This window comes from Salmo salar, chromosome ssa12 (assembly GCF_905237065.1).
Source record: "Salmo salar chromosome ssa12, Ssal_v3.1, whole genome shotgun sequence".
In the NCBI taxonomy this organism is placed as follows: Eukaryota; Metazoa; Chordata; class Actinopteri; order Salmoniformes; family Salmonidae; genus Salmo; species Salmo salar.
Window position 1 is genome coordinate 66,972,445 of NC_059453.1, and position 27,489 is coordinate 66,999,933.

Here is a 27,489-nt window from a genome sequence, read left to right on the forward strand (position 1 = left end):
GTGGAATGACACATTGTCCCAGATGACAATGTATTGCATCTGGTGCATTTCATTACCTGCTGTGACGATGTGGTGCAATCGGTCCAAAAATGCGAGAATGTGAGGTGTGTTGTAAGGGCCCGTTTTGGCATGACGGAGGAGAACCCCATGCTGTGAAGTGGCAGCGCAAAGGGTGATGTTACCCCCACGTTGCCCTGGGACATTGATTATAGCCCTGCGGCCAATGATATTTCTGCCTCTCTTTCTTGCTTTTGTGAGGTTGAACCGTGCCTCATCAATATATATGAATTCATGCAGGATTTCCGCAGCATCCATCTGCAAAACTCCCTGAAATACAGTGAAAGACAAGATTGTGTAGTTCAGGATAGGTCTAGTATACAGTCAATGTAAAAAAAGTCATGTGTGCAGTATGCAACATTACAGTGCTAAAGTGAACAATACAAACCTCCACATACTCATGCAGCAGCTGTTTGACCCTCTCTGAATTCCACTCAAAAGGCACTTGATAAAGTTGTTTATTACTGAAAATGGCATGGTCACCGATAATGTTGGCTTGTAGTTCTCTGAGCCTGATAGCATTATTGGCCAAAACCATGTTTATTATCTCTCTCTTGTTCTTGCGTGAATATGGGCCCCCTTCCTCCTTGTCGTTCCCGACCCTCAATCCTATATAGAGAATAATACATGTAACTTACTGTACAATGTCACAGGAAGGGGTATCACAAGTGCTGATATGGTGCATACAATAAGTGGCTGATTACTGTAGCTGTAGACAAATCTTTTACCTGTTTTCCTGTCGAAAAGTCCTTATGACAGATGCCACTGTATATCTGCTAAGATTTGGCTGAACTCTCAGTCCAGCCTCTCTCAGCGTCAATCCGTGGTTCACAACATGGTCCATAGTGTTGCACGAATGTCATTTGATAAGTTTGGTCCTCTTTTCTTTGTGCACGTTCTCCTCCTGCTTCAGGTCTTCCTCGACCTCTGGCTCCTTCTCCTCTGTGTACTCCTCCTCTCACCCTCACTCTCACTCTCACTCTCACTCTTCTTCTGACTCCTTCCATTTTGGTTGAAGGCAGGTGAACCTACCTGCTGCATTTTTATAGGGCTTAAACCTGATTGGTGTGTCTACAATTTAGCAATCATGTGTTTGTGGACCTGATGGCTGTGTTTAACAGATTGGCTCATAGGTGTAGTAATGTATAATGTAATGTCTGATGTATACAAGTGTGTTTAGTGTTTTGCAAATCACTGTGTGTAATGTTTTGCAAATCGTGTGAAGCTGACAATGTGCTTACAGTTGTGCAAATCTAGCCTTGTGTTTTGCTCCTTGAGTGTAAGGTTTTGCTAATTGTGGGAAAAGTTACATTTTCGTGTGTAAGCAATCGTAAAAAAACTGTAAACTACAGTACCTCCTATGGATTCAGGCAGGGTTCCCACGAGTTACCACAGCCACAAAGTCAATATTTGCGATATTGTAAAAATGTATTAGAACAAAAAAGTGATTTAATTAAAGAGGATAAATTGAAGAAATGGGCGGGGTTTATGACTTTGTGGCTGTGGTAACTAGTCAGGTAGCATTCCCATTGTGATTGGTCAAATCTTATTGACAAATCTGTAGACGTTATACTGAATTACATTCCTTGAACTACATTACCCAGCGAGACTTCCGTAAGTATGCGGATATGCAATTTGATTGGCTAGATACTTATTTTAAAATACAGTGCGCGAGTTTTCGCCTTTGAGTGTTGTGGTTGTCATTTTACTTTTTTACCTTTTAAGATAAATGTTATATGTAATATTTTAGCAACTCGTTAGAACTGTCAAAGCAAAGGAAGTAGTACAAGACAAGAGGATAAATTGTCGGTTTAACGTGGTAAGTAGCTAACGTTAGCTAGCTTGCTAACGTTACCGTTAACTGAGCTGCAAAACTAGCTAACGTTATTCACTAGCGAAAATATGCATTCATTTGTTTTGCAGATATGAAGATGAAGTGCTTAAAGGTTGACGAATACATAAAACGGACAGCTTGTCCAAAAGAGACAAGGGTTCTACATGAAGAATTAGAGGTGAGTGTGTTTTAGCTAACGTTAGGACAATTGGCTAACTAGCAAACGTTAACTGTTCATTTTAGATAGTTTACTAACCACTGTAGCTAGTTAATCTTTGCAGCTGACCTTGCCCTGTAGTGTGGCTACTAACTAGCGCCTGCTTGGTCTCAGTGGACTCCGTCATGATCCGTAATCTCTCATCGGTTAAATTTAGTTAGTTTGGTAGGTGTAAAATATCCACCTAGCAATGTTCTGACTATGGATAATAAATGCCTCGGCTGTGGCCAAAAGTTTTATTTGTATCATTTGTCCTGTATTTCCTACAGACTTACATGAGAAATGGACCTGGGCCACAAGGTCGAACATTGTATGACCGAGTTATCAGGGCCTGTAACCACCAACTTGGAGTTGGGCCCCCGGACAGTGACCATATTGCTGGACTCATAAAGCTGGTGGAGCTTGCACTCAGGGGGTATGACATCTCAGGGGAGCTCGGTGTGCAAAGCACCCCTTTGTATATGGAGAAAATCACCTTTCATGTACTCAAGAAACTGGGCTCCTTGGGAGTGTACCATCCATGTAGCTACTTGGGAAGCCTACTCTACCAGAGGTTGGCTCCAGCTCCACAGGTAAAGGATGGATGATAGAGTACTAGTACAGTACTTCCTATTATAGTAACTGTAGTCAGCTGTTTTTACATCATCTGTGATTGTGTCTTCTCAATCTCTTGTTGAATGTGTCTTCCTTCCTCTTGTGTGCCCCATAGACAGAAGACTACTGTGTGCTTGTACGCAGCTGCTTTGCTGTACTGTGGAATGGACTGTCTGCAGCACAAGACGGCGCCTGCCTAAACCCCAGGGACAAATTCTGCTGCCAGTTGCAAGCCCTGAGCTTCCTGCTGCTGCTGGACAGGGAGAGAACCTCAGTCCCCTCCTGCTCCAAAACCCCCATGTACGTGGAAGACGCCCTGACTGAGTTTGAGAAGGGCTGTGGGAGCCTGACTAAGGAGGATGCCTCCTTGATCTTGGAGGAGACCCATCGTCATCTCCTGTCCCCCTGGGCTGGGGGATGGGGTGGGGATGGGCAGCCTTCGGGGAGGCCCTGCCTCTCTACACTCTGTGAGGTGGTGCTGATCACCTCAAAGCTTCTGTCTAAGGCAGGTTTCTGGAGCCTGGCTGAAGGGCTGGTGGGTGGAGCCCTGGGAAAGGTCAGGAACTCTACAGACGGCCTCAGCCCAGCTCTGGTGCTTGGCAGGCTGGCAGTAGACATCCACCGTTCCATGAGCTCTGGAGTGGAGAGTGGACAGGCTTTTACAGAGTGTGCCCGGACCCTCCGGTCTCTCCCTAACACCCTTGGGGACCGGCAGGCCCATGTGATCCTGGAGGGGTGCAGTCTGGTGGTATGGGCAGTGGAGGCAGGGCAGAGCAAGGGGCTAAGTGGAGCTGTGCTCCTGGCCTGGTTCTCATTTCTGGAAGAGCATCAGGAATTCATGCAGAAGAGATTACAGAAGGTTAGTGTCATTCACTCATCATTGACCAGAAAAAAATATTAGGGAACATCTTTGCTGTCAATGATGTTTGACAAATGTTACTGTGTGTGTGTGTGTCACCCTGGACAGGACTTGGGATCACAGTCTGAGGAGAGCCGACTTCAGCAGTCCCTATGCTTCAGCATGTACCAAGGCTTTGTGTTTTCTTATGAGAGCATGCTGGCCTCACAGGTAAGGAGGGTTTCACCCCAAACTAGTTTTATCCTTAAGTTACAGAGGAGTACCGTTTCAGTAGCTGCTGGTCATTGGGTGTTCACATTTAACTCGGGTCTCGGGTTTAGCCCTGGTCTGTCAGTGTAGCTAGTAAAGATATTTAAATTTGTCATGTGCATTATTTGACTGTTAACACAATATATTAAATAATGTTTTGTAGCTGGAAAATACTGAGACACTGAACAGAGTACTGCTGTACTGCCAGGCAACAGCTGGCCGGATGATGACTGAGTTACGCAAGCTGCCCAGTGACAACATTCTCATCAAAGCAGGTATACTAACTCTGATTTCTCATTTTTACAGGCTTCTCACCAGAGTGCACTGCAGACGTTGTGATAACCATTAATTGCTCACCATATCATTGTATGCTCTTGTGAATTTCTGCCTTTGACATTAAATCTACATTATAGATTATTATAATAATATTTTCCCACTTGCTTCCCTATCTGACTCTGTGTCCCTTCATCTCCGCAGTGACCGCGGTCAGTAACCTGGTGTGTGGTCTTTATAACCGTCGGCTATACGACCAAGCCTTCACCCTGGTGGAGATCCTGTGCCAGGAGCTATACAAGAACTGCCCCCCCTCTCTGTCTGTGGACAGGGTAAGATACCCACCCGCTAGCTAATTGGTCCACTGTGTGTGTGTAAAGTGTTGGTCCAATGTTTCGTGAGCTGAAATAAAAGATCCCAGAAATGTTCCATGCAAACAAAAAGCTTATTTCTCTCAAATTATGTACACAAATTTGTTTACATCCCTGTTAGTGAGCATTTTTCCTTTGCCAAGACAGGTGTGGAATATCAATAAGCTGATTAAACTGCATGATCATTACACAGGTGTACCTTGTGCTGGGGAAAATAAAATCCCGCTCTAAAATGTGCAGTTGTCACACAACACAATGCCACAGGTGTCTAAAGTTTGAGGGAGTGTGCGCTTGGCATGCTGACTGCAAGAATGTCCACCATAACAGTTGCCAGAGAATGTAATGTACATTTCTCTACCATAACCCACCAACATAGTTTTAGAGAATTTGGCAGTACGTCCAACCAGCCTCACAGACCACGTGTAACCACGTCAGCCCAGGACCTCCACATCTGGCTTCTTAACCTGCGGGATCGTCTAAGACCAGCCACCTGGACAGCTGATGAAACTGACGAGTTTTTCTGTCTGGAATAAAGCCCTTTTGTGGGGAAAAACTCATTCTGATTGGCTGGGTCTGGCTCCCACCCCTGCCCAGTCATGTGAAATCCATAGATTATGGCCTAATATATTTTATTTCAATTGACAGATTTTCCTTATATGAACTAACTCAGTAAAATAGTTGAAACTGTTGCATTTTATTTTTGTTCGGTATAGTTTTTGGTGGGTGGATGGCTTTTATGTAAAGTGCTTGGAGAATTGCGAAAATTATTACAAATGTAATTTGTTTCTATTATGTTGTCTATTATGTTGTCTGAATAGTTATCTATTTCCCCTTTAGTTGAGCCGGGCCTTCATGCTGGCGGTGCAGAGCTCGAGGCGTGGTAGTCATCTGGAGCGGGCGCTGGACTGGGTCATCCTGTGGCTGCAGACCCTGGGGCCGGGGGAGCGGCTCACTCAGCACATGACTGAACCTGTGTCCCTGTGGGTCAGGACCAAGGCTGATGCCGCCCGGGCTGGTCAGGAGGACACACGCCTCAGGTAGGCTACACTCGGAGACGTGAACGAGCCATGAGCTCTCGTCTTCACATCAGAAATTCATTATCCTTCACTGGACTGCTGCTAAATAGCATAACTGCTTTTGGATTTTCTATGCATATATGAGCTTAAGTTGAAGGCTTTTTCTGACATTGCCACACAATTTAAAAACAAATACTATTTGTCTTGTTTAAAAACATGCATTTTCTTCTTTCTGGGTACTCTGACAAGGAGATGAGTGTATATATATCTCACTCACTCACTGTCAAAAGTTTTAGAACCTGCTCATTCAAGGGTTTTTCTTTATTTTTACTATTTTCTACATTATAGAATAATAGTGAAAATGTCAACTATGACATAAGATATGGAATCATGTAGTAATCGTAAGTATTAATACAAATCAAAATATATTTTAGATTCTTCAAAGTAGCCACCCTTTGCCGTGACAGCTTTGCACACTCTTGGCATTCTCTCAACCAGCTTCACCTGGAATGCTTTTCCAACAGTCTTGAAGGAGTTCCCAGATGCTGAGCACTTGTTGGCTGCTTTTCCTTCACTATGCAGTCCAACTCATCCCAAACCTTCTCAATTCGTTTGAGCTCAGGTGATTTTTGGAGGCCAGGTCATCTGATGCAACACTCCATCAGCCTCCTTCTTGGTAGCCCTTATACAGCCTGGAGGTCCTGTTGAAAAACAAATGATGGTCCCACTAAGCGCAAACGAGATGGGATATAGCTGCAGAATGCTGTGGTAGCCATGCTGATTAAGTGTGCCTTGAATTCTAAGTAAATCACAGTGTCACCAGCAAAGCCCCGTCACACCTCCATGTTTCACGGTGGGAACCACACATGCGGAGATCATCCTTACCGCTTACTCTGCATCTCACAAGGACATGGTGGTTGGAATCGGAAATCTCATTTACCTGACTATTTGTGAAACAATCACCCTGACTAACTCTTTAGTCATATCACAGTTTACCTATTTGCTTATGGTTTTGCCTACACCTAGTGACATGCTTTTTAAATTAGATGAACCAAAAATATTCAATTTTATTTGGAACGGCAAGCCAGACAAAATTGAAAGGGCCTATTTATGTAACGAATATGAATTCGGAGGGCAGAAATTATTAAAGCATTAGACCTCTCACTAAAGGCATCAGTCATACAAAAGTTATACTTAAATCCAAACTGGTTTTCTAGTAAATTGTTAGGAATGTCTCATCCTATGTTCAAGAATGGCCTTTTTCCCTTTATTCAGATTACACCTGCTCACTTCCGGTTGTTTTGAAAAGGAAATCATCTCAAAAAGATCGTTATTTTTTTAAACAAGCTTTAGAAAGTTGGTTGCAATTTCAGTTTAATCCACCTGAAAAGACAGAACTTATAATACAACAAATATTGTGGTTGTACTCAAATATACTAATTGATCAAAATAAAAACTTATTTTTCAAAGAAATGTTTAAAAAAAGTATAATTTTAGTGAATGATATCATAAATAGGACTGGTGGAGTGATGTCACACATGCAGCTAACACAGACATATAGAAATGCCTGCTCTACCCAAAATTACAACCAATTAATTGCAGCATTACCACAAAAATGGAAGAGGCAAGTAGAAGTGGAACAAAGTAAGGAACTTGTATGTCGGCCCTGTATTAAAGAACATAAAGGGTTAAAGAAAAGTGTTATAAATAAAAACGTATACCAATTTCATTTAAGGACAAAAAAACTGACAGCTGTGCCATATAAATTGCAAAATAGTTGGGAAGAGATTATTGATGTACCCATTCCATGGCACATGGTTTATGAATTGATACGCAAAACAACGCCGGATTCAAAACTTCAAATTTAATTTAAATTCCTATACAAAATTCTTGCAACCAATAGAATGTTATATATATATATGGGGGATACAATCTTTTGCTGTGAGGAGGCAGTCATTAGATCATTTTGGGGGGTGGTGGTATTGTCCATATGTAGCTCGTTTTTGGTCACAGGTCCAGGAATGACTGAAGAATTGGAACATTTGCCTAGAACTAACGCTGCAGATGGCAATACTGGGTGATTTGAAAAGCCAAAGTCAGTCAATCAATAATATAATAATTATTTTAAAAATGTATGGCAAATTGAAATCCAAAATGGATGATGTTGAGAGATGGATGGAAGAGGTTGAATGGAGCTGAAGGGTGGGACTAATAACAAGATAACCAATGTAAAACATACGGGGTCTGTAAATGTATATAGGTTCAGAAGTTTTGTGAAATAACAGTTATAAATAGAAATCAAACTGGATGGACATCAGAAATGGAGGAAGGACTAAAAACAAACAAAATGACGGCGGTGCAGTTGCCGTACCAGGCGGTGATACAGCCCGACAGTATCCTCTCGATTGTGCATCTGTAAAAGTTTGTTTTTAGGTGACAAGCCAAATTTCTTCAGCCTCCCTGAGGTTGAAGAGGCACTTTTGCGCCTTCACTACGCTGTCTGTGTGGGTGGATCATTTCAGTTTGTCTGTAATGTGTACGCCGAGGAACTTAACTTTTCATCTTCTCCACTACTGTCCCGTCGATGTGGATGGGAGGGTGCTCCCTCTGCTGTTTCCTGAAGACGACAATCATCTCCTTTGTTTTGTTGACGTTGAGTGAGAGGTTATTTTCCTGACACCACACTCCGAGGGCCCTCACCTCCTCCCTGTAGGCCGTCTCGTCGTTGTTGGTAATCAAGCCTACCACTGTAGTGTTGTCTGCAAAATTGATGATTGAGTTGGAGGTGTGCATGGCCACACAGTCAGGGATGAACAGGGAGTACAGGAGAGAGCTGAGACCACACCCTTCTGGGGCCCCCAGTGTTGAGGATCAGCGGAAATGTTTCCTACCTTCACCACCTGGGGGCGGCCCATCAGGAAGTCCAGGACCCAGTTGCACAGGGCGGGGTCGAGACCCAGGGTCTCAAGCTTGATGAGTTTGGAGGGTACTATGGTGTTAAATGCTGAGCTGTAGTCAATGAACAGCATTCTTACATAGGTATTCCTCTTGTCCAGATGGGATAGGGCAGTGTGCAGTTTGATGGCGATTGCATTGTCAGTGGACCTATTGGGGTGGTAAGCAAAAGAAGAGAATTCTCTTGGAAGATAATGCGGTCGGCATTTGATTGTAAGGAATTCTAGGTCAGGTGAACAAAAGGACTTGAGTTCCTGTATGTTGCTGTGATTCCACCATGAGTGTTAATCATAAAGCATACACCCCCGCCCTTCTTCTTACCAGAAAGATGTTTGATTCTGTCGGCGCGATGCATGAAGAAACCGGGTGGCTGTACCGACTCTGACAACATTCCGAGTGAGCCATGTTTCCGTGATACAGAATGTTACTATCTCTGTCTCTCTGGAAGGCAACTCGTGCCCTAATTTCGTCCACCTTGTTATTTAGAGTTTGGACATTGGCGAGTAATATGCTCGGAAGCGGTGGATGGTGTGCTCACCTTCTGAGTCTGACCAGTAGGCCGCTCCGTCTGCCTTTCCTGTGGTGACCATGTTGTTTTGGGTCATCCTCTGGGTTAAGATCCCATGTCCAGGGTGGAGGTCCGAACAAAGGATCCTCTTCGGGAAAGACGTATTCCTGGTCGTAATGTTGGTAAGTTGAGATCGCTTTTATATGTAATAACACTCAAAACATTTCTGGGCTAACAATGTAAGAAATAATACATAACAAAAACAAATAACTGCATAGTTTTCTAAGGACCTGAAGCGAGGCGAACATCTGTCAGCTTCATCAAGGCAAAGGGTGGCTACTTTGAAGAATCTCAAATATAAAATGTTTTATGATTTTTAACACTTTTTTGGGGGGTTATGACATGATTCCATATGTTATTTAATAGTTTTGATATCTTCAATGGAATGATTAGGTGTGTCAACTTTTGACCGGTACTATACAGTTGAAGTCGGAAAATGACACACTTAGGTTGGAGTCATTATCTCATTTTTCAACCACTCAACACATTTCTTGTTAACAAACTATCGTTTTGGCAAGTCGGTTAGGACATCTACTTTGTGCATGACAAGTAATTTTTCCAATTATACGCAAGTATAAACACCATGGGACAAAAATAGAACAGTTTGGCCATAATGACCATTGTTATGTTAGGAGGAAAAAGGGGGATGCTTGCAAGCCAAAGAACACCATCCCAACCATGAAGCATGGGGGTGGCAGCATCATGTTGTGGGGGTGCTTTGCTGCAGGAGGGGCTGGTGCACTTCACAAAATAGATGGCATCATGAGGGAGGAAAATTATGTGGATATATTGAAGCAACATCTCAAGACATCAGTCAGAAATGTAAAGCTTGGTTGCAAATGGGTCTTCCAAATGAACAATGACTCAAAGCATACTTCCAAAGTTGTGGCAAAATGGCTTAAGGACTACAAAGTTAAGGTATTGGAATGGCCTTCACAAAGCCCTGACCTCAATCGTATGGAAAATTTGTGGGCTGAACTGAAAAGGTGTGTGCGAGCAAGGAGGCCTACAAACCTAACTCAGTTACACCAGCTCTGTCAGGAGGAGTGGGCCAAAATTCACCCAACTTATTGTGGGAAGCTTGTGAAAGGCTACCCTAAACGTTTGACCCAAGTTAAACAATTTAAAGGCAATGCTACCAAATACTAATTGAGTGCATGTAAACTTCTGACCCACTGGGAATGTGATGAAAGAAATAAAAGCTGAAATAAATCACTCTCTACTATTATTCTGGGATTAAAGGTCAGGAATTGTGAAAAACTGAGTTTACATACACCTTAGCCAAATACATTTAAACTTCCAACTTCAACTCTATTTAAACTCAGCAAGAAAAGAAACGTACCTTTTTCAAGACCCTGTCTTTCAAAGAGAATTTGTAAAAGTCCAAATAACTTCACAGATCTTCATTGTCAAGGGTTTAAACACTGTTTCCCATGCTTGTTCAATAAACAAATAATGAACATGCGTCTGTGGAACGGTCATTAAGACACTAACAGCTTACATACGGTAGGCAATTAAGGTCAGTCATGGAAACTTAGGACACTAAAGAGGCCTTTCTACTGAAAAACACCAAAAGAAAGATTCCCAGGGTCCCTGCTCATCTGTGTGAATGTGCTTTAGGCATGCTGCAGTGAGGCATGAGGACAGCAGATAATACAATTGCACTGTCTGTACTGTGAGACAGCTGATGTCCTGTAGCGCTGTCTGTCCTCGCAGTGGCAGACCACGTGTAACAACACCTGCACAGGATCGGTACATCTGAACATCACACCTGCAGGACAGGTACAGGATGGCAACAACTACCTGAGTTACACCAGGAGCGCACAATCCCTCCCTCCAGCATTGACTGTCCGCAATAGGCTGGACTGAGGGCTTGTAGGCCTGTTAGGCAGGTCCTCACCAGACATCACCGGCAACAATGTCGCCTATGGTCACAAACCCACTGTCGCTGGACCAGACATGACTGGCAAAAATGCTCTTCACTGAGTCGCAGTTTTGTCTCACCAGGGGTGATGTTCGGATTCCGTCATGGTCTGGGGCGGTGTGTCACAGCATCATTGGACTGAGCTTGTTGTCATTGCAGGCAATCTCAACGCTGTGCGTTACAGGGAAGACATCCTCCTCCCTCATGTGGTACCCTTCCTGCAGGTTCATCCTGACATGACCCTCCAGCATGACAATTAGTTGGTTGACCGATTATGATTTTTCAACTCCGATACCGATTAATCTTTTTTTTTATTGGTATATATGTGTAATACTGAATGAACACTTTTATTTTAACTTAATACATCAATAAAATCAAATTGGTCTCAAATAAATAATGAAACATGTTCGATTTGGTTTAAATGCAAAAACAAAGTGTTGGAGAAGAAAGTAAAAGTGCAATATGTGCCATGTAAAAAAGCTAACGTTTAAGTTCCTTGCTCAGAACATATGAAAGCTGGTGGTTCCTTTTTAACATGAGTCTAAAAATATTCCCAGTTAAGAAGTTGTAGGTATTATAGGACTATTTCTCTCTATACCATTTGTATTTCATATACCTTTGACTATTGGATCTTCTTATAGGCACTATAGTATTGCCAGCCTAATCTCGGGAGTTGATAGGCTTGAAGTCATAAACAGTGCAACGCTTGAAGTATAGCGACGAGCAGTGCTGTTTGAATGAATGCTTACGAGCCTGCTGCTACCTACCACCGCTCAGTCAGACTGCTATATCAAATCTTAGACTTAATTATAATATAATAACACACAGAAATACGAGCCTTAGTTTCCAGATTTGACCATATTAGATGACCTATCATTTCGAAAACAAAACGTTTATTCTTTCAGTGAAATACGGAACCATAAGTCTAAATATTGCTGTTACATTGCACAACCTTCATTGTTATGTAACATTCTGGCAAATTAATTACGGCCTTTTGTTAGGAACAAATGATCTTCATACAGTTCGCAACGAGCCAGGCGGCCCAAACTGCTGCATATACCCTGACTCTGCTTGCACAGAACTCTCACCCCAGTATCACATTCATCTTCTGCACATCTACCATTACAGTGTTTAATTGCTATATTGTAATTACTTCGCCACCATGGCCTATTTATTGCCTTAACTTACCTCATTTGCACTCACTGTATATAGACTTTTCTTTTGTTCTACTGTATTATTGGCTGTATGTTTGGTTTATTCCATGTGTAACTCTGTGTTGTATGTGTCAAATAGCTATCCTTTATCTTGGCCAGGTCGCAGTTGCAAATGAGAACTTGTTCTCAACTAGCCTACCTGGTTAAATAAAGGTGAAATTATGGTTATGTACACCTTGGTGCAACGACAGTGCTTTTTCGCGAATGCACTTGTTTAATCACCTGTTTGGCGAAGTAGGCTGTGATTCAATGATAAATTAACAGGCACCGCATCGATTATATGCAACGCAGGACAAACTAGTAATATCATCAACCATGTGTAGTTAACTAGTGATTATGTTAAGATTGTTTTTTATAACATAAGTTTAATGATAGTTAGCAACTTACCTTGGCTCCTTGCTGCACTCGCGTAACAGGTAGTCAGCCTGCCACGGAGTCACCTCGTGGAGTTCAATATAATCGGCCATAATCGGTGTCCAAAAATGCCGATTTATCGACTGTTATGAAAACTTGAAATCGACCATTCCGATTAATCGGCCGACCTCTAATGACAATGCCACCAGCCACACTGCTCGTTCTGTGCGTGATTTCCTGCAAGACAGGAATGTCAGCCATGGCCAGCGACGAGCCCGGATCTCAATCCCATTGAGCACGTCTGGGACCTGTTGGATCGGAGGGTAAGGGCTAGGGCTATTCCCCTCAGAAATGTCTGGGAACTTGCAGGTGCCTTTGTGGAAGAGTGGGGTAACCTCTCACAGAAAATCTGGTGCAGTCCATGAGGAGGAGATGCACTGCAGTACTTATTAATGCAGCTGGTGGCCACACCAGATACTGACTGTTACTTTTGATTTTGACCCCCCCCCCCCTTTTGTTCAGGGACACAATATTCAATTTCTGTTAGTCACATGTCTGTGAAACTTGTTCAGTTTGTCTCAGTTGTTGAATCTTATGTTCATACAAACATTTACATATGTTAAGTTTGCTGAAAATAAACACCGTTGACAGTGAGAGGACGTTTCTTTTTTTTGGTATGTGTGCACACAACCGTTCAAATATTTGGGGTCACTTAGAAATGTCTTTTTTATTTTTTTTTGAAAGAAAGAAAGAAAAGCAAAAATTGTCAATTTTTTTTTAAATAACATAATTTGATCAGAAATACATTGTTAATGTTGTAAATGACTATTGTAGCTGGAAACTGCTTTTTTTAAATTATGGAATATCTACAGAGGCCCATTATCAGCAACCATCACTCCTGTGTTCCAATGGCACGTTGTGTTAGCTAATCCAAGTTTATCATTTTAAAAGGCTAATTGTTAGCACAGCAATTGTTAGCACAGCTGAAAACTGTTGTGCTGATTAAAGACACAATTAAACTGGCCTTCTTTAGACTAGTTGAGCATCAGCATTTGTGGGTTCGATTATGCTGGCCTTCTAGGCAGAGTTGCAAAGAAAAAGCCATATCTGAGACTGGCCAATAAAAAGAAAAGATTAAGATGGGCAAAAGACCAAAGACACTGGAAGTCTGCCTAGAAGGCCAGCATCCCGGAGTCGCCTCTTCACTGTTGACGTTGAGACTGGTGTTTTGCGGGTAGTATTTAATGAAGCTGCCAGTTGAGGGGCGTCTGTTTCTTAAACTAGACGCTCTTTTTATTTTTTACCTTTATTTAACTAGGCAGGTCAGTTAAGAACAAATTCTTGTTTTCAATGACGGCCTAGGAACAGTGGGTTAACTGCCTTGTTCAGGGGCAGAACGACAGATTTGTACCTTGTCAGCTTGGGGATTCAAACTTGGAACCTTTCGATTACTAGTCCAATGCTCTAACCACTAGGCTACCCTGCCGCCCCAATGTACTTGTCCTCTTGCTCAGTTGTGCACTGGGGCCTCCCACTCTTTCTGTTCTGGTTAGGGCTAGTTTGCACTGTTCTGTGAAGGGAGTAGTACACAGCGTTGTTCGAGATCTTCAGTTTCTTGGCAATTTCTCACATGGAATAGCCCTAATTTCTCAGAAGTAGAATGTAGATATTCCATAAAAAATCTGTATTTTCCAGCTACAATAGTAATTTACAACATTAACAATGTCTACACTGTATTTCTGATCAATTTGATGTTATAAAACTAAAATTTCTAAGTGACCCCAAACTTTTGAACGGTGGTGTGCATGCATGCATGCATGCGTACAGTGCCTTCGGAAAGTATTCAGACGCCTTGACTTTTTCCACAAAAAAAAATAATCCTTAGCAATCTACACACAATATCCCATAATGACAAAGCGAAAACAGGTTTTTATAATAAAAAAATAAACATTTTCTTATTTACATAAGTATTCAGACCCTTTGCTATAAGACTCGAAATTGAGCGCCGTTGCGTCCTGTTTCCATTGATCATCGTTGATGTTTCTACAACTTGATTGATTCTACAACTTGATTTATCACCTGTGATAAATTCAATTGATTGGACATTATTTGGAAAGTCACACACCTGTCTATATAAGTTCCCACTGTTGACAGTGCATGTCTGAGCAAAAACCAAGCCATGTGGTCAAAGGAATTGTCCGTAGAGCTCTGAGACAGGATTGTGTCGGCACAGATCTGGGGAAGGTTTCTGAAACATTGAAGGTCCCAAAGAACACACTGGCCTCCATTCTTAAATTGAATTAATTTGGAACCCACCAAGACTCTTCCTAGAGCTGGCTGCCTGGCCAAACTGTGCAATCGGGGGAGAAGGGCCTTGGTCAGGGATTTAAAAATATTTTGAAGATGAATACATAATGCAGAGGACTAAAGCTTAAGAGGGAATTAACGACCAATGGAAATAGTGTTTTTGTAATAGGGAATTAATGCTCAATTAGTATAGAGACATGGGAGGAATTTGTCTATACATTGAGCCTGAAATAGGATACTTGTTATTTGGGCATTGGACCAGTTTTATTGCAAGGAATTCTAATTGGTCAACCATGGTCTAGGGTTGGGTTATAAAACTCCATCCTGTCCCTCTTGTTCTGTGGAGAGAATCACTGAGGACAGTGAGAATGAACATCTTCCTCTCAGCGTAACATCTATGATTTTGTTCTCTTTGAATATACCTATTTTTCTCCCACTGATTTGCTTTGGGGTCTGTGTTATTGAAGAGTAACATCAACTTCTAACAGGCTGGCGACCAAGAACCCGATGGTCACTCTGACAGAGCTCTAGAGTTCCTCTGTGGAGATGGGAGAACCTTCTAGAATGACAACCATATCTGCAGCACTCAACCAATCAGGCCTTTATGGTGGAGTGGCCAGACGGAAGCCACTCCTCAGTAAAAATGCACATGACGGCCCACTTGGAGTTTGCCAAAAGGTACCTAAAGACACTCGGACCATGAGAAACAAGATTATCTGGTCTGATGAAACCAAGATTGAACTCTGGCCTGAATGCCAAGCGTCACGTCTGGAGGGAACCTGGCACCATCCCTACGGTGACACATGGTGGTGGCAGCATCATGCTGTGGGGATGTTTTTCAGTGGCAAGTACTGGGAGACTCTGGTTCAGAGAGCTGCTCCAGAGCGCTCAGGACCTCAGACTGGGGTGAAGGTTCACCTTCCAACAGGACAATGACCCTAAGCACACAGCCAAGACAACGCTTAAGTGGCTTCGGGACAAGTCTCTGAATGTCCTTGATTCGCCCGGACTTGAACCCAATCGAACATCTCTGGAAAGACCTGAAAATAGCTGTGCAGCATTGCTCCCCGTTCAACCTGACAGAACTTGAGAGGATCTGCAGAGAAGAATGGGAGAAACTCCCCAAATACTGGTGTGCCAAGCTTGTAGCGTCATACCCAAGAAGACTCAAGGCTGTGCTCGCTGCCAAAGATGCTTCACCAAAGTAATGAGTAAAAGGGTCTGAATACTTGTAAATGTGAAATTTCAGTTTTTTTATTTAATACATTTGCCCAAAATTATTACCTGTTTTTGCTTTGACTTTATGGGGTATTGTGTATAGATTGTGAGAGAAACAAAACTATTTAGTCCATTTTAGAATAAGGTTGTAACCTAATGAAATAGTCAAGGGGTCTGAATACTTTCCGAATGCACCGTAATCCGGTACACGCTTTCAGACTCCAACCATTTCTACACAATGTTTTCATCTTAGGGAAGCCTGATGAGGATCATTTACTTGTGAATGTTTGATAAACTCCTCTTTACCTCTTAAGAGACCCCATTAGAGTATGACTGTCCCTGTGCTGTTGTGTTGTCAGGACCCTGCGTGATGGCTTTGGGCCTGACGTTCCTGACGAGGGGGTGATGCTGTGCCTGTTGGAGGAGGAGCTGCGTGCCTACAGGGAGGTGGCAGGGGACAGCACTCAGGAGCGCTACAACACCCTGTGTGACTTGCTGGACATCTGCCACGAGGACAGCCACCACTCACACCTGCGTGCCGTCTACCTGTGTGAGATGGCCCAAGTGGTGTGCTTCCAGGACTTCAGTGAACAGACAGACTGGTAGGACAAAGGACACTCTACTGTGGAATGGCAATACTACTGTAACTAACTTATTCTGCTTCAGATGGACTGATAGGAAACAAATACTACTCAACTGTGGAATGCTAATGCTATTAATATAACTTACACTGACGTGCTTTAGTAGTTCTTCAGCAGTTTATTTTTGTTGCCTTGCTGTGGCAGCTCTGCCGTTGATTTTACCCACGAGGCCCTGAGACTGCTGGAGGAGGAGCCAGAGACGGAGGAGAATGCTGATAGGCTGAAGGACGACAAGGCCCACGCCTCTCTGTGGCTGTATGTCTGCACCCTGGAGAAGAACCTGCAGGAGGTGGGTGGTAATGTGTTTCAAGAGATTTCATGTCTCATTATTCATGACATCTAGATTTCACCCCCTTACATTTTAATCTTAAATTTGACATTGAAATTGCTAGCCTTTGTTTCTTGTATATTCTCAGTTGAACAGATTACATGTGGTTCTAGATGTTTTGATAGCCTGTTTATTGATTCGCTGTTATTTTTATATGAACCACTCTTCCCTTGACCAGGCCATAGATAAGGAGAAGAGGCTGCAGAATGTGCGGGAGCAGGCAGGGGGCAACAACAACCCTGTGCAGACCAATGACATAGATTATGAGGACAAGCAGAAGCAGCAGGACAGCAACCTGGTGTACGAGGGCCTGCGCTTCAACCTTGCTGCTGAGAGCAGTAAGAACCTTCTTTCACTTCCCAATCAACCTTGTCCAGTAGAGCTCATTTAGATTGACCTTCACTGTACTCTTTACATTGTATGTATTTGGCTCATACAACCTGCAGTTAGAATCCACCACAAGTGCCTATGCTGGATTCCACTTCCCATAGTTGTCATTGTATGAGTCTATATGGCGGCTTGACCATTGCGGTTTCCCTCCATTCCTTTTTCTCACTCAGTAACGAGAGAATTACTCACTGTGTGTGTGTGTTTCTCTACTCAGAGTTGAGCCAACCTCTTGACAAGGCTCTGGGGGAGTGGGCCTCTCTACTGCAGAGGAACGAGCTGCCCTCTGTAAAGAACCCTAAACAGACCTGCACCTCCATTGCCCTCACTGCTGCTCTCTACAAACTCATGGGCAAGGTAACACTAACACCTGAAGCTTCTACACACTGTAGTCCTTGACAGGGCTAGTATTTACTTTCTAGTATCTACTTCCTATTCCAGCCCATCTGACTGGCCCTACATATGTCCATCTTCCAGTGTATTCCATTAACGCCAGCCGTCCGCTAATCAGCCTGTTATGGATTCATTTTCAGCCGTCTACTTTTTCCACTTCATATTAACTAGGCTACCTCCCTTCCTCAGAACAACCTGGCCATGGACTCTACTAAGCGTTCCACAGTGATGCTGGCCATGTTGAATCCAATGCTTCCCACAGTTGTGTGAAGTTGGCTGGATGTCCTTTTGGTGGTAGACCATTCTTGATACACATTGAAAACTGAGTGTGAAAAACCCCGCGGTGTTGCAGTTCTTGACACACTCAAACCGGTGCGCTTGGCACCTACTATCATACTGTTTAAAGGAACTTAAATCTTTTGCCTTGCCCATTCACCCTCTGAATGGCACACATACACAATCCATGTCTCAAGGCTTAAAAATCCTTCTTTAACCGGTCTCCTCCCCTTCATCTACACTGATTTTGAAGTGGATTTAATGAGTGACATCAATAAGGGATCATAGCTTTCACCTGGTCAGTCTGTCACGGAAGGAGTAGGTGTTCCTAATGTTTGTGCACTGTGTAATACTTCAGTCTATCATTTGAAATGTTTTCAGTTTAACATTGAATTTACTTTAAAAGATAATGTAGGCTATTTGTCATTTTTTTCTGTTGTAATAATACGTAATTTGAAGAACAAACGTGGCAGTTCATATCTTGAAGTAAACTGTAAATAAGACTTCAATCTCACGAGAAAGGTCATCTCACTATGAAAATCATCCTGATCATATAGGCCTAGACCCAGAAGCCACCAAAATAGAGCTCCTTCGGCCAAATAGTTTTACCTCTGTGGGCGCCTGGCTGGCTACTTTTTCTATTTGACTGGCTACTCTGTAATTGTGGAAAACACTGATCTTCCTCTCCTAGCCTCTGCAGGCCCTGGAGGCCTACCAGTTGGCTTCTGGCCTTTCCCGTCGCCTTGGTGATGCTCAAGGCCATGCCTCCTCCCTGTGCCACTCTGCCAGGCTGCTGCTGGAGCTGGGTGCCCCTGAAATGGCACAGGTAACCCACCTGCTGATTACATGTTTACGTTTGAAATTGTAAGCAGTCAGGAACGTCATGTAGTGAATGTTACCCTTAGATACTGTGCTCCTTTGAAATGTGTGTTTGTTGTTTTTAAAGTTTCAATATGGTATGTGTTTTAGGCCCAGCTGGAGGAAGCAGAGAATTGTCTGACCCCCGATCCCAACACTGGGGGCCCCTCCCTTCTCTCTGTGCTGGCCAAACTGCTGAGGGCTCAGCTCTGCTACAGCAAAGGACAGGTAACACACACAGTATTAGCCACATTACAGAGGGAGCTCACAAAGCGACAGCACAAGTGTTGCTACCATCTGAGTCTACCCTAACCCTTTTTTGTCATGAGTCATCCGTTAACTCTATCCCCTCTCTCTATATCTCCCCAGGTGGCGCAGGGTGTGCCTTACCTATGTGAGGTTCTGACAGAGGTGGGAGAGCAAAGGCACTCTAAGAGCTGGTACCTGCTGCGTGCCCGGGCACTACAGACCAGTAGTGCCTACCTGAGCCTGGACACAGCCGCACTGCCACCGGCACTGCGCCAACGCATCACCCAACATGGTCTGCACCCTTTACTACTCTGACCCTACTCTGTCTAGACCCTTCAAACTCAACTCTGGACCTCAAAGCCAGTTCCACTGCATTTGTTCATTGTTCCCCTCTTATCAGGGCTGATTTAGACCTGGGACACCAGATGTGTGTGCAATTAATTATCGCGTAGAACAAAAAAACAGCAGGCTCTGGACCTCGTAGCGTCTAAACTGATAGATGGCATGTCACGTTTCATTTGTAAATGTCACTGTTTTTTGTGTATTATTGAAGTATTTCCTTGATAAATGTAAGGCTAAGGGCACTACGTTTAGCCGTTTGTCATGTTAGTGTGTGACCCCGCACATTGACTCGGTACTGGAACCCCTTGTATATAGCCTCGTTATTGTTATGTCATTTTATTGTTATTTTATTTTTTACTTAGTAAATATTTTCTTACCTCTATTTCTCAAACTGCATTTTTGGTTAAGGGCTTGTAAGTAAACATTTCACGGTAAGGTCTACCTACACCTGTTGTATTTGGCACCTCTGCCAAATAAAATCGGATTGGATTTGACTGTGTGTTGCAGGGCTGAAGACCCCAGACACTGCCCTGTATGAGAGCCTGAAGCTTCTGTGTAGTCTGCTGGTGACTCTGGTGGGAAACGGCCTGTATGGAGCCTGCAGCAGCACTGACACACGATTCATAGACCAAGGTACTGTACGGCTGGCAGCTTCCACTTGTTCTGAAGGGTTAAATATATTTCTCAGTGGGCCTCAAGCTTTTGATAGTTGCCTAAATTAATGTTTTTTATGGTGAACGAGCGTTGCACTTTTTCAAAGATTATCACATTTTTGGGGGGGTTGCACCTTGACCTGCGTTGATTGTGTTCCCTCCACTTCTTGCCATCAGTGGCCTTATAGCTGTTTGGTGTCAAATCAACATGACCCAGGTAAAGCTGTAAGACTGATCTACTCATGTCTTTGTACTTTCCCACACGCCCACCATAACCTACCATGTCAGCCCCATCTGAGGTAGATGCCATTCTATCATCTTTGACCTTTGACCCTCCCCTCCTAGGTGATAATCTGGTGTTGAAGTGGCAGCTGCTGTCTGAGCTGCTGGGCTGTTCTATGAGAATGGTGTCGGTGAGGAGCAGCAGTGGAGCCGTCCACGAGGCCAAGCTCCAGTGTCTGGAGGCCCTCAAACTGGCCACCAAGCTGCAAACCCTCAGCCAGTAAGTGTCTCTCTGCTTCCTCCACTACAGGCCTATCCATGTTGTCATTTTATTTTTAAATCATCACTGTATGTCTAATAAATCAATGTTTGTTTATTTAGTGACAACTCTAAAATGTTTTTTTAATAATTTATTTCCCTGAGCCTCCAGTATTGATCGTGTAGGCGTTAGGAAACAAATCTGAAGATATTTCCAAACTCAGCACTAATTTGGTTTATAGGATGGTCTAGAGCCCACTGCCTTACCCAGATAAACAGTCATTGGTCTATTATCAGATCATGATGTGGGCCATATGTTCCATCCCACCTGAACAGGCTAGAATTCCAGGAATTCTTTCAAACAGCTCTTACACAAAAAGGCATTATTTTCATTTTCATAAATTCTGTGTTATTTTGACCTCTTATGGTGGAAATATAATTTTTTTAAACTGGAAAATCATGTTTTTAACTGCACTGCCCTTTGTATGCGCATAATATACAATAGATTTTGGGTGTTTCAGAAACTAATATTGTGTGTGTTTGTAGGTGTGCCGAGCTGCTGGTGATAAAGGCTGAGCTGGAGCTGATGAAGGGGGAGAGGGAGGAGTGTGGCTTTGACTTGGACAAAGTCAGGAACCTGCTGGAACTCTGCACCGGTACAACTTTACTTACATATTCCAATGACTGTGGATTATACATAATGTTGGTTGAAGCATTTGAGTCTTGCTTCCATTCTTTGTAACAATACCACTGTCAACCCTCTTCTGGACTCCTCTAGACTTTACTAATGGGGCGCAGAAGGCGGAGGTGAGGATCCAACCGAGGAAAGGCCGTCCGGCCCTGAAGCCAGGGTCTCCCCTTCCCAGTGGTGAGGAGGACTGTAAGGCCTTCCTGAGCACCCGCTGGTTCCCCAAGGAGACCATCGAGAGGGACCTGGCCAGCTCCCCTCCCCTCAAAGCCAGGGCCCAGGGCTGGCTCTCTTCCCTGGGCCATGTGGCTGACTGCCAATGCCCCTGCTGCTCCGAGCCCAGCCTGGGCCGGGTGACTGCTCGTTGGGCCACCACACAGGCCGACCTGGCCCTCCAGCTAAGCCCCACTGAGGTCCGAGCCAGTCGTAACCTCCACCTGGCCGCTCTGGCCCGCTGCAAGAGCATCACTGTCAAGATGGCCACAAAACTGACCAAGCTCTTCCCCCTCAAGACCCTCCCACCCAAACCCTGTTTACTCCAGGACCTGGTGGCACGTGTGTACCTGCGCATTGCCATGTCGGGTCTGGAGCTAAGGATGGGGAAGGCTGCAGGTACCTTGAAAGTCCTAGAGGCTGGTTTGGCGTTCGTGGCCTCCAAGCCCTCTCCGGAGCTGGGGCCCTTGAGGGCCAGGCTGTTGGGGGCCAAAGCCCAGGTCTCCTGTCTGGCCCTGGCCACCCAGATAGACTGCCCCCCTGAGGAGCTTTTTTCTGCAGCCTGGGCCTGGAACCCTCCACCCAAAGGAGCTGTGGAGGTGGACCACAAGCCTAAAACACTACCCCCACCTCCAACCCCGCTTAAGAAGTCCAAAGAACCAGTGGTCACAGCTGCTAAAGCTAAAGACACCAAGAAGACCAAAGACCACATCCCCAAGATCAAAGTGAGTTTCTCCTCCACCAAGGGCCAAATGTCTCAGGTCCCCAAAACACCTGTGGTGGTCAAACAATTCAGGGCCAAATCGTCTGTGGGGGAGCTCAAATCATTTGATTTCAACACAGAGGTGCCCACAGTGGCATGCACCCCTGTCCAGAGGGTCAAGGCTCCCTCCTCTGCCAGGCGAGGAGCAGCCAAGGTCACCGCTAACCTGCCCTTCCAGGTCTATGAGGAGCTGTCACCGTCTCAGGATAAACCACAGCCTGTACCTGCAGCCCCCAAACGCACCAAGAAGTCTCGCTTTAAGGTACAAATAGGGGACCGGCTGCAAGACCAGATTATTCGAATCTATAGTTATAATGAATGGATTGTATGCACGGATGAAAATTGGTATGGTGATTTACTTATTAGTGTGGGTGTTGGCCATAGAGGGTGCAGCCAGGTACTAATTTTTGTCTCTTGGTATAGGTGGAGTTCAGTGATGAGAGTGACACTGAATCCAACCCCAAAGTGGAGCTCAAAGAGAAACCTGTGGTCTCCAAAAAGCGCATCACCTCCACCAGGGCACTCTGTGCCCCAAAAGAAGTCTCAGCCCCTGACCCCCCAGCAGAGAAGGCCCCTCCTAAGAGGGGCAGGAAGAAGGGTGCTGCCGTCCCCCTCTCCTGCACCTCCTCTGAGGACGAGCTGGCCGCCTCTGTGTCATCCTCCTCCCAGTCTGCCCCGGCCAGGAGAGGCAGACCCAGAAGACAACAGCCTGGGACAGGGGGACACAGTGAGGCGCCAGAGAGGATGAGGACCATTGAAGAGGAGATGGATGGACTTAATATGGACTCCAGTATCGAGGAGCTGAGGGCGTCAGACACCGAGACTGAGGAGACTGGTGCAGCCAGTAAGAGTATTTCATGTTGCGTGTGTACTCCATAGACTAGTACTGCCTGCCTTCGCATTCAGTGGGCATCCAGGTCAAGCTCTAAGGAATGGGGTCTTGTATTATACTGTAATTCAATAACTTTTTAACCAATGGTATTTTGCTTATTCTCTGTCTTCAGGCATGGTGTTGGACAGCCCAGACACAGACTTTGAGGTCCTGAGGAGAGACTTGTGTGGTGATAGAGAGCGAGACTGTCTGTCTGAGCTAAGGCGTGAGGGTCACCCAGGGGGGGCCCTGCAAGCACAGGCCCACCTCCCTCACTCTAACACTGGGCCTGGTGAGGCTGCTGGCAGCACCTTGTACAGTGACAATGAACATGGTTTTAGGGTGAATAGGAGTGCTCAGTTTGAACCTAACCCTCTTTCCCTTGTTCTCCTCTCGCTGTTCTCTCCATAGACGGTCTCTCTGTGGAGGCAGTGCAGTCTTTGCTTCGCTCCGCCTGGTTGGCCCTGCAGCATTTCCCCCCGCCCACCCTCTACCCCCGCCTCTGTGGCCTGCTGGCCCTGTCGCTGGGGCAAAGGGATTCTGTCACCACGGCGATGCTCCACGTCCAATCCCTGGGTGTGACCTCCCGCCATCACATGACACGGCACCTGGCCAATCGCCTCAAGTAAGTCATCCATAGTTTCTCTGGTTCAGGCTGAAAACGACTCCTAGGATACCCCTACTATAGTCACAGATCTGAAGGAACTGGATACATGTAGGTCTAAACCTATAGGAGGCTAGGTGGAGAAATCAACATGTTGCTTACATCAATCTGTCTCCCCCCTTGATTCCTTTGCTGTGTCCCTCTTGTAGAAAGCTGAAGAAGAGTTCGTCTGAGCTGGCAGACAGACTGGGTTCTCTGAGTCTAGAGGAGCCCTTGAGCCAGACTGGGAACCCTATAGAACAGAGGCTGTCCCAGCTGGAGGAAATCTTCTCCTTCCCCACAGCTGAGCCCTCTGTCTTCCCACAGGAACACTGCCAACAGTTCATCACACAACTGCAAGACCTCCCCACCGGTACCACTGGCAGATTTCAATGTTTTATTGTGGCAAGAAAAAAATGTAGTTCATTTATTTCAGTTAAATAACATTGGTTATCAGGGTTAACTCAGTATTTTGTGATGGAAATCAAGTTGTATTTTGAAATGTGGCAATATACTCCCTATTAGGATTTTTTCATGCTGGAAGATTAAATGTAATTGACCATAACCCTGACGTCCATAGCCTGTGGATTAGATGGACTGCAATGGATGTGTGGTGTTTTTCTAGTGGCAACAGTGATGTGGTGATACTTTCTGTCCCCTCTTTAGGGGTGACTGTGTGTGTGCTGTCTGTGCTGGGGGTGCACCCAGGGGAAATGGGGGACACCGTCCTGCTGTCCCGGCTGGAGAGGGACTCCTATCCCGTCACCGTCCGCATCCCCACGGCCCAGCGAAAGGTAGGGTACCCACCCACCCCCCAAGCACACACATTTCTATTATCCTTGTATTCTCTCACTCTATTTCTCTCTCTCTCTTCTCGCTCTCTAAACATTTTCAAATTTTCTCAACCTACACTTTATGTTTAAACGCATGCATTGTGAGTGACTTCTGTCTTCCCTGTGTATCATCAGCACCCTATGAGCTGGCTGGTGCAGGAGATGGACAGTGTTCAGAAGGAGCAGAAGGCTGTGAGCTGTGTGTCGGAGAAGGCCAAGTGGTGGGAGGGGAGGAGGGCCCTGGATGCACGCATGGAGGTAAGACTCGCTCAGACTGGTGGGAAGGAAAGTACATCTGCGTTTGGGTGAAAAGAGATCACGTAAAATGAGAGAGGTTATGTTGCTGCAAGAAGCATATTCATTCCAAAACATATGTTGAAGGAATGCTTATACTGTAGGTAAAATTGAAGGTGGTTATGATAAAGTAAATACAAAATGGTGTGGTATTGATTACATCTCTTTATCGTAATGAGAGAATTTTGGTATGTCCCTAAACATCCCTTTTTGTCGCTCTCCCTCACTTTCTCTCGCTTTCCTCAGAGGCTGCTGGAGGAGATGGAGGGGTTGCTGGGCTGCTGGCGGGGGCTCCTCCTACCCCTGACCTCTGACCCTGAGCTGTCTGTCCAGGCCAAGCACCTCCAGAAGACCCTCGCTGCCTGGGGGGCACAGACCTCGGAGGAGATGCTGAAGGTGCTGCTTCCACATGCCTTCCCATGTATATCATAGATATCACGTTTGTCTATAAAGCCCTTTTTACAACAGCAGTTGTCACAGTGCTTTCACCATAACCAGGCCATGACTCCAAAGAGCATGCAGAGGCACATTGGCCAGGAAGTACTAAAATAACTTATTTTAACCCTGTGTGTTCCAGGCTGTGCTGTCTGCCTCTCCTCTGCTTTCCCAGTCCCAGCTGCAGTGGTTTGCCCAGGGAGTGTGTGTGGAGCAGGGGAAGCAGTGTGTGGACCTTCTGCAGACCGCTGCAGCTGTACTGGCAGAGAGGCCCGAGCCAGAAGGCCACGTGGTGCTCATCTTGGACAAGGTCGGTTTCTCTCGCACTAGTCTTGCACACAAACACTTTCTCCCCACTCTATCCAACACTCAAATCAACTCTAGTGTGCCTAGCAAGATCAACGTACAAAGAAAAACAATGCACACTCTTTGTGTAGAGGAGGATTGGGGAGAGTCTTGCATAACGTGAACACATTGCCTGTGAGTGTGACTATTGTGGTAAAGCCAGGTGTAATGTCAGTCTTGTCCTCTCTGCAGTACCTCCAGAAGTTGCCATGGGAGAGCATCTCCTGCCTCAGGCCTTGCTCTGTCACCCGCATGCCCTCTCTACACTCACTGCTGGGCCATTGTGCTCTAAAAGAGGTCAGACCACACACCCATTTGGCCCAAATTTATTCCACAAAGATTAGTTGTTAAAGTTGAATACTGATGCCTGCATGTCTCTCCTGGCCCTCAGTCTGACCCGGATTGTGTCCTGAATGGAGGTGTGGACCCTAAGCAGGTGTTCTACGTGCTTAACCCTGACGCCAACCTGGGAGACACAGAGGAGCGTTTCAAACAGTCGTTCACCAGGTGAGTGCAGCACCAACAGCACTGTTTGAGGGCTTTAATTGTCTTCCTCATCTGTGGCCTTTAGAATTTGATGAATCTCTGACTCTCGCTCTCTGTCCTAAGTGAACAACATTGGCAGGGTGTGTGCGGTGTGGCTCCTGACCCAGATCAGCTGCAGGATGCAGTGACTGCCAAAGACCTCTACATGTGAGTCTAGAAGGAAGTGAAGTGTCCTGTTACGGAGAAGAGATATTAGTTATCGTTCACCTGTATGACAGCTAAGCATACCCTACCAACATGCCTTTTGGCTTAGTTGTCAATTAATTGCCTTATTACACAAACAAATGTAGTTTAACATGAAGCTTGACTGTCTTTTTAGTGTGTGTTGTCCACTTGTCTTGCATTATGCTAGCTGTGAGATGCTTTGAATTGGTGTCACAATTCACCAGATCTTACTTCACTTGTTTCTAATTACTTGGGTGCTGAAGAGTCTGGCTCACATGCCTCTCACTGTCTCTGTAGTTACGTGGGTCATGGGGCGGGAGCGCGGTTCCTGGATGGGCAAAGGATCCTGAAGAAGGAGATGAGAGCTGCCTCCCTGCTCTTTGGTTGCAGCAGCGCTGCTCTGGCTGTACGAGGGGAGCTGGAGGGGACAGGAATCATCCTCAACTACCTCATGGCTGGCTGGTAAGACTGGTGCGCACACACCTGTAAAGATTGAGACACCATGCTTTCATCTCTTATTTTTTTCTTCTCAGAAATCAATGCAAATGTTATGCTGTAAGGGCATTTCATGTGTTCTGTTTTACTGCCATACACTTGACTAAAAGTCCTAGATTAACTTGCCTGTCTATCTGTCTCTTCTCTGGCCTGCAGCCCATTGATTCTGGGGAATCTGTGGGATGTGACGGACCGGGACATTGACCGCTTCACCAAGGCTCTGCTGGAGTCCTGGCTGTCTGCAGGTCCTGGGGCTCCACTCCTGGACCACATGGCCCTGTCCCGCCAGGCCACACACCTCAAACACCTCATAGGGGCAGCACCCGTGGTCTACGGCCTCCCCATCCATCTGCGCTAGGATAAGAGGACATCTCGCCAAACACACACAAAGCCATTGATCCCCAACACATGAAATGGATATGATTTTAAACTTGTCTGTATTATCTTCTTCACCGGGCTGCTGCCTTAAATGGCAACTAATGTTGGTGATCCTTTTATTTTGGATATGGTGAATCGTTTGATATATATTAATGTATTAAGTCATGCTTGTCAATAAAATTAAGTATTTGCCAAACAATCCC

At 45.1% G+C, this 27,489-nt stretch overlaps 1 protein-coding gene across 1 annotated transcript; it reads left to right on the forward strand.

Annotated features, from left to right (window-relative positions):
• The first annotated feature begins 1,692 nt into the window (after positions 1-1,692).
• On the forward strand, positions 1,693-27,485 carry espl1 (extra spindle pole bodies like 1, separase). Its single transcript, XM_014133043.2, has 32 exons — positions 1,693-1,876; positions 1,981-2,069; positions 2,378-2,680; positions 2,818-3,561; positions 3,670-3,771; positions 3,974-4,085; positions 4,288-4,415; positions 5,292-5,491; positions 16,370-16,612; positions 16,796-16,940; positions 17,158-17,317; positions 17,584-17,723; positions 18,727-18,861; positions 19,005-19,121; positions 19,263-19,434; positions 19,992-20,117; positions 20,483-20,639; positions 21,164-21,273; positions 21,396-22,543; positions 22,705-23,125; positions 23,286-23,444; positions 23,564-23,777; positions 23,966-24,168; positions 24,462-24,589; positions 24,764-24,886; positions 25,169-25,318; positions 25,500-25,667; positions 25,895-25,999; positions 26,094-26,209; positions 26,312-26,395; positions 26,711-26,875; positions 27,065-27,485. The coding sequence occupies exons 2-32, from the start codon at positions 1,983-1,985 to the stop codon at positions 27,264-27,266; spliced, it is 6,567 nt and encodes a 2,188-aa protein (XP_013988518.1). The 5' UTR covers positions 1,693-1,876; positions 1,981-1,982; the 3' UTR covers positions 27,267-27,485.
• Positions 27,486-27,489: the final 4 nt, after the last annotated feature.

Excerpts from the sequence above, each read along its gene's own strand:
- espl1 (XM_014133043.2), top strand. The coding sequence starts at position 1,983 with ATGAAGATGAAGTGCTTAAAGGTTGACGAATACATAAAACGGACAGCT. Across the intron at positions 19,122-19,262 it reads TCTGCTACAGCAAAGGACAG|GTGGCGCAGGGTGTGCCTTA; the intron begins GTAACACACACA and ends ATATCTCCCCAG. Across the intron at positions 25,319-25,499 it reads CCTCGGAGGAGATGCTGAAG|GCTGTGCTGTCTGCCTCTCC; the intron begins GTGCTGCTTCCA and ends TGTGTGTTCCAG.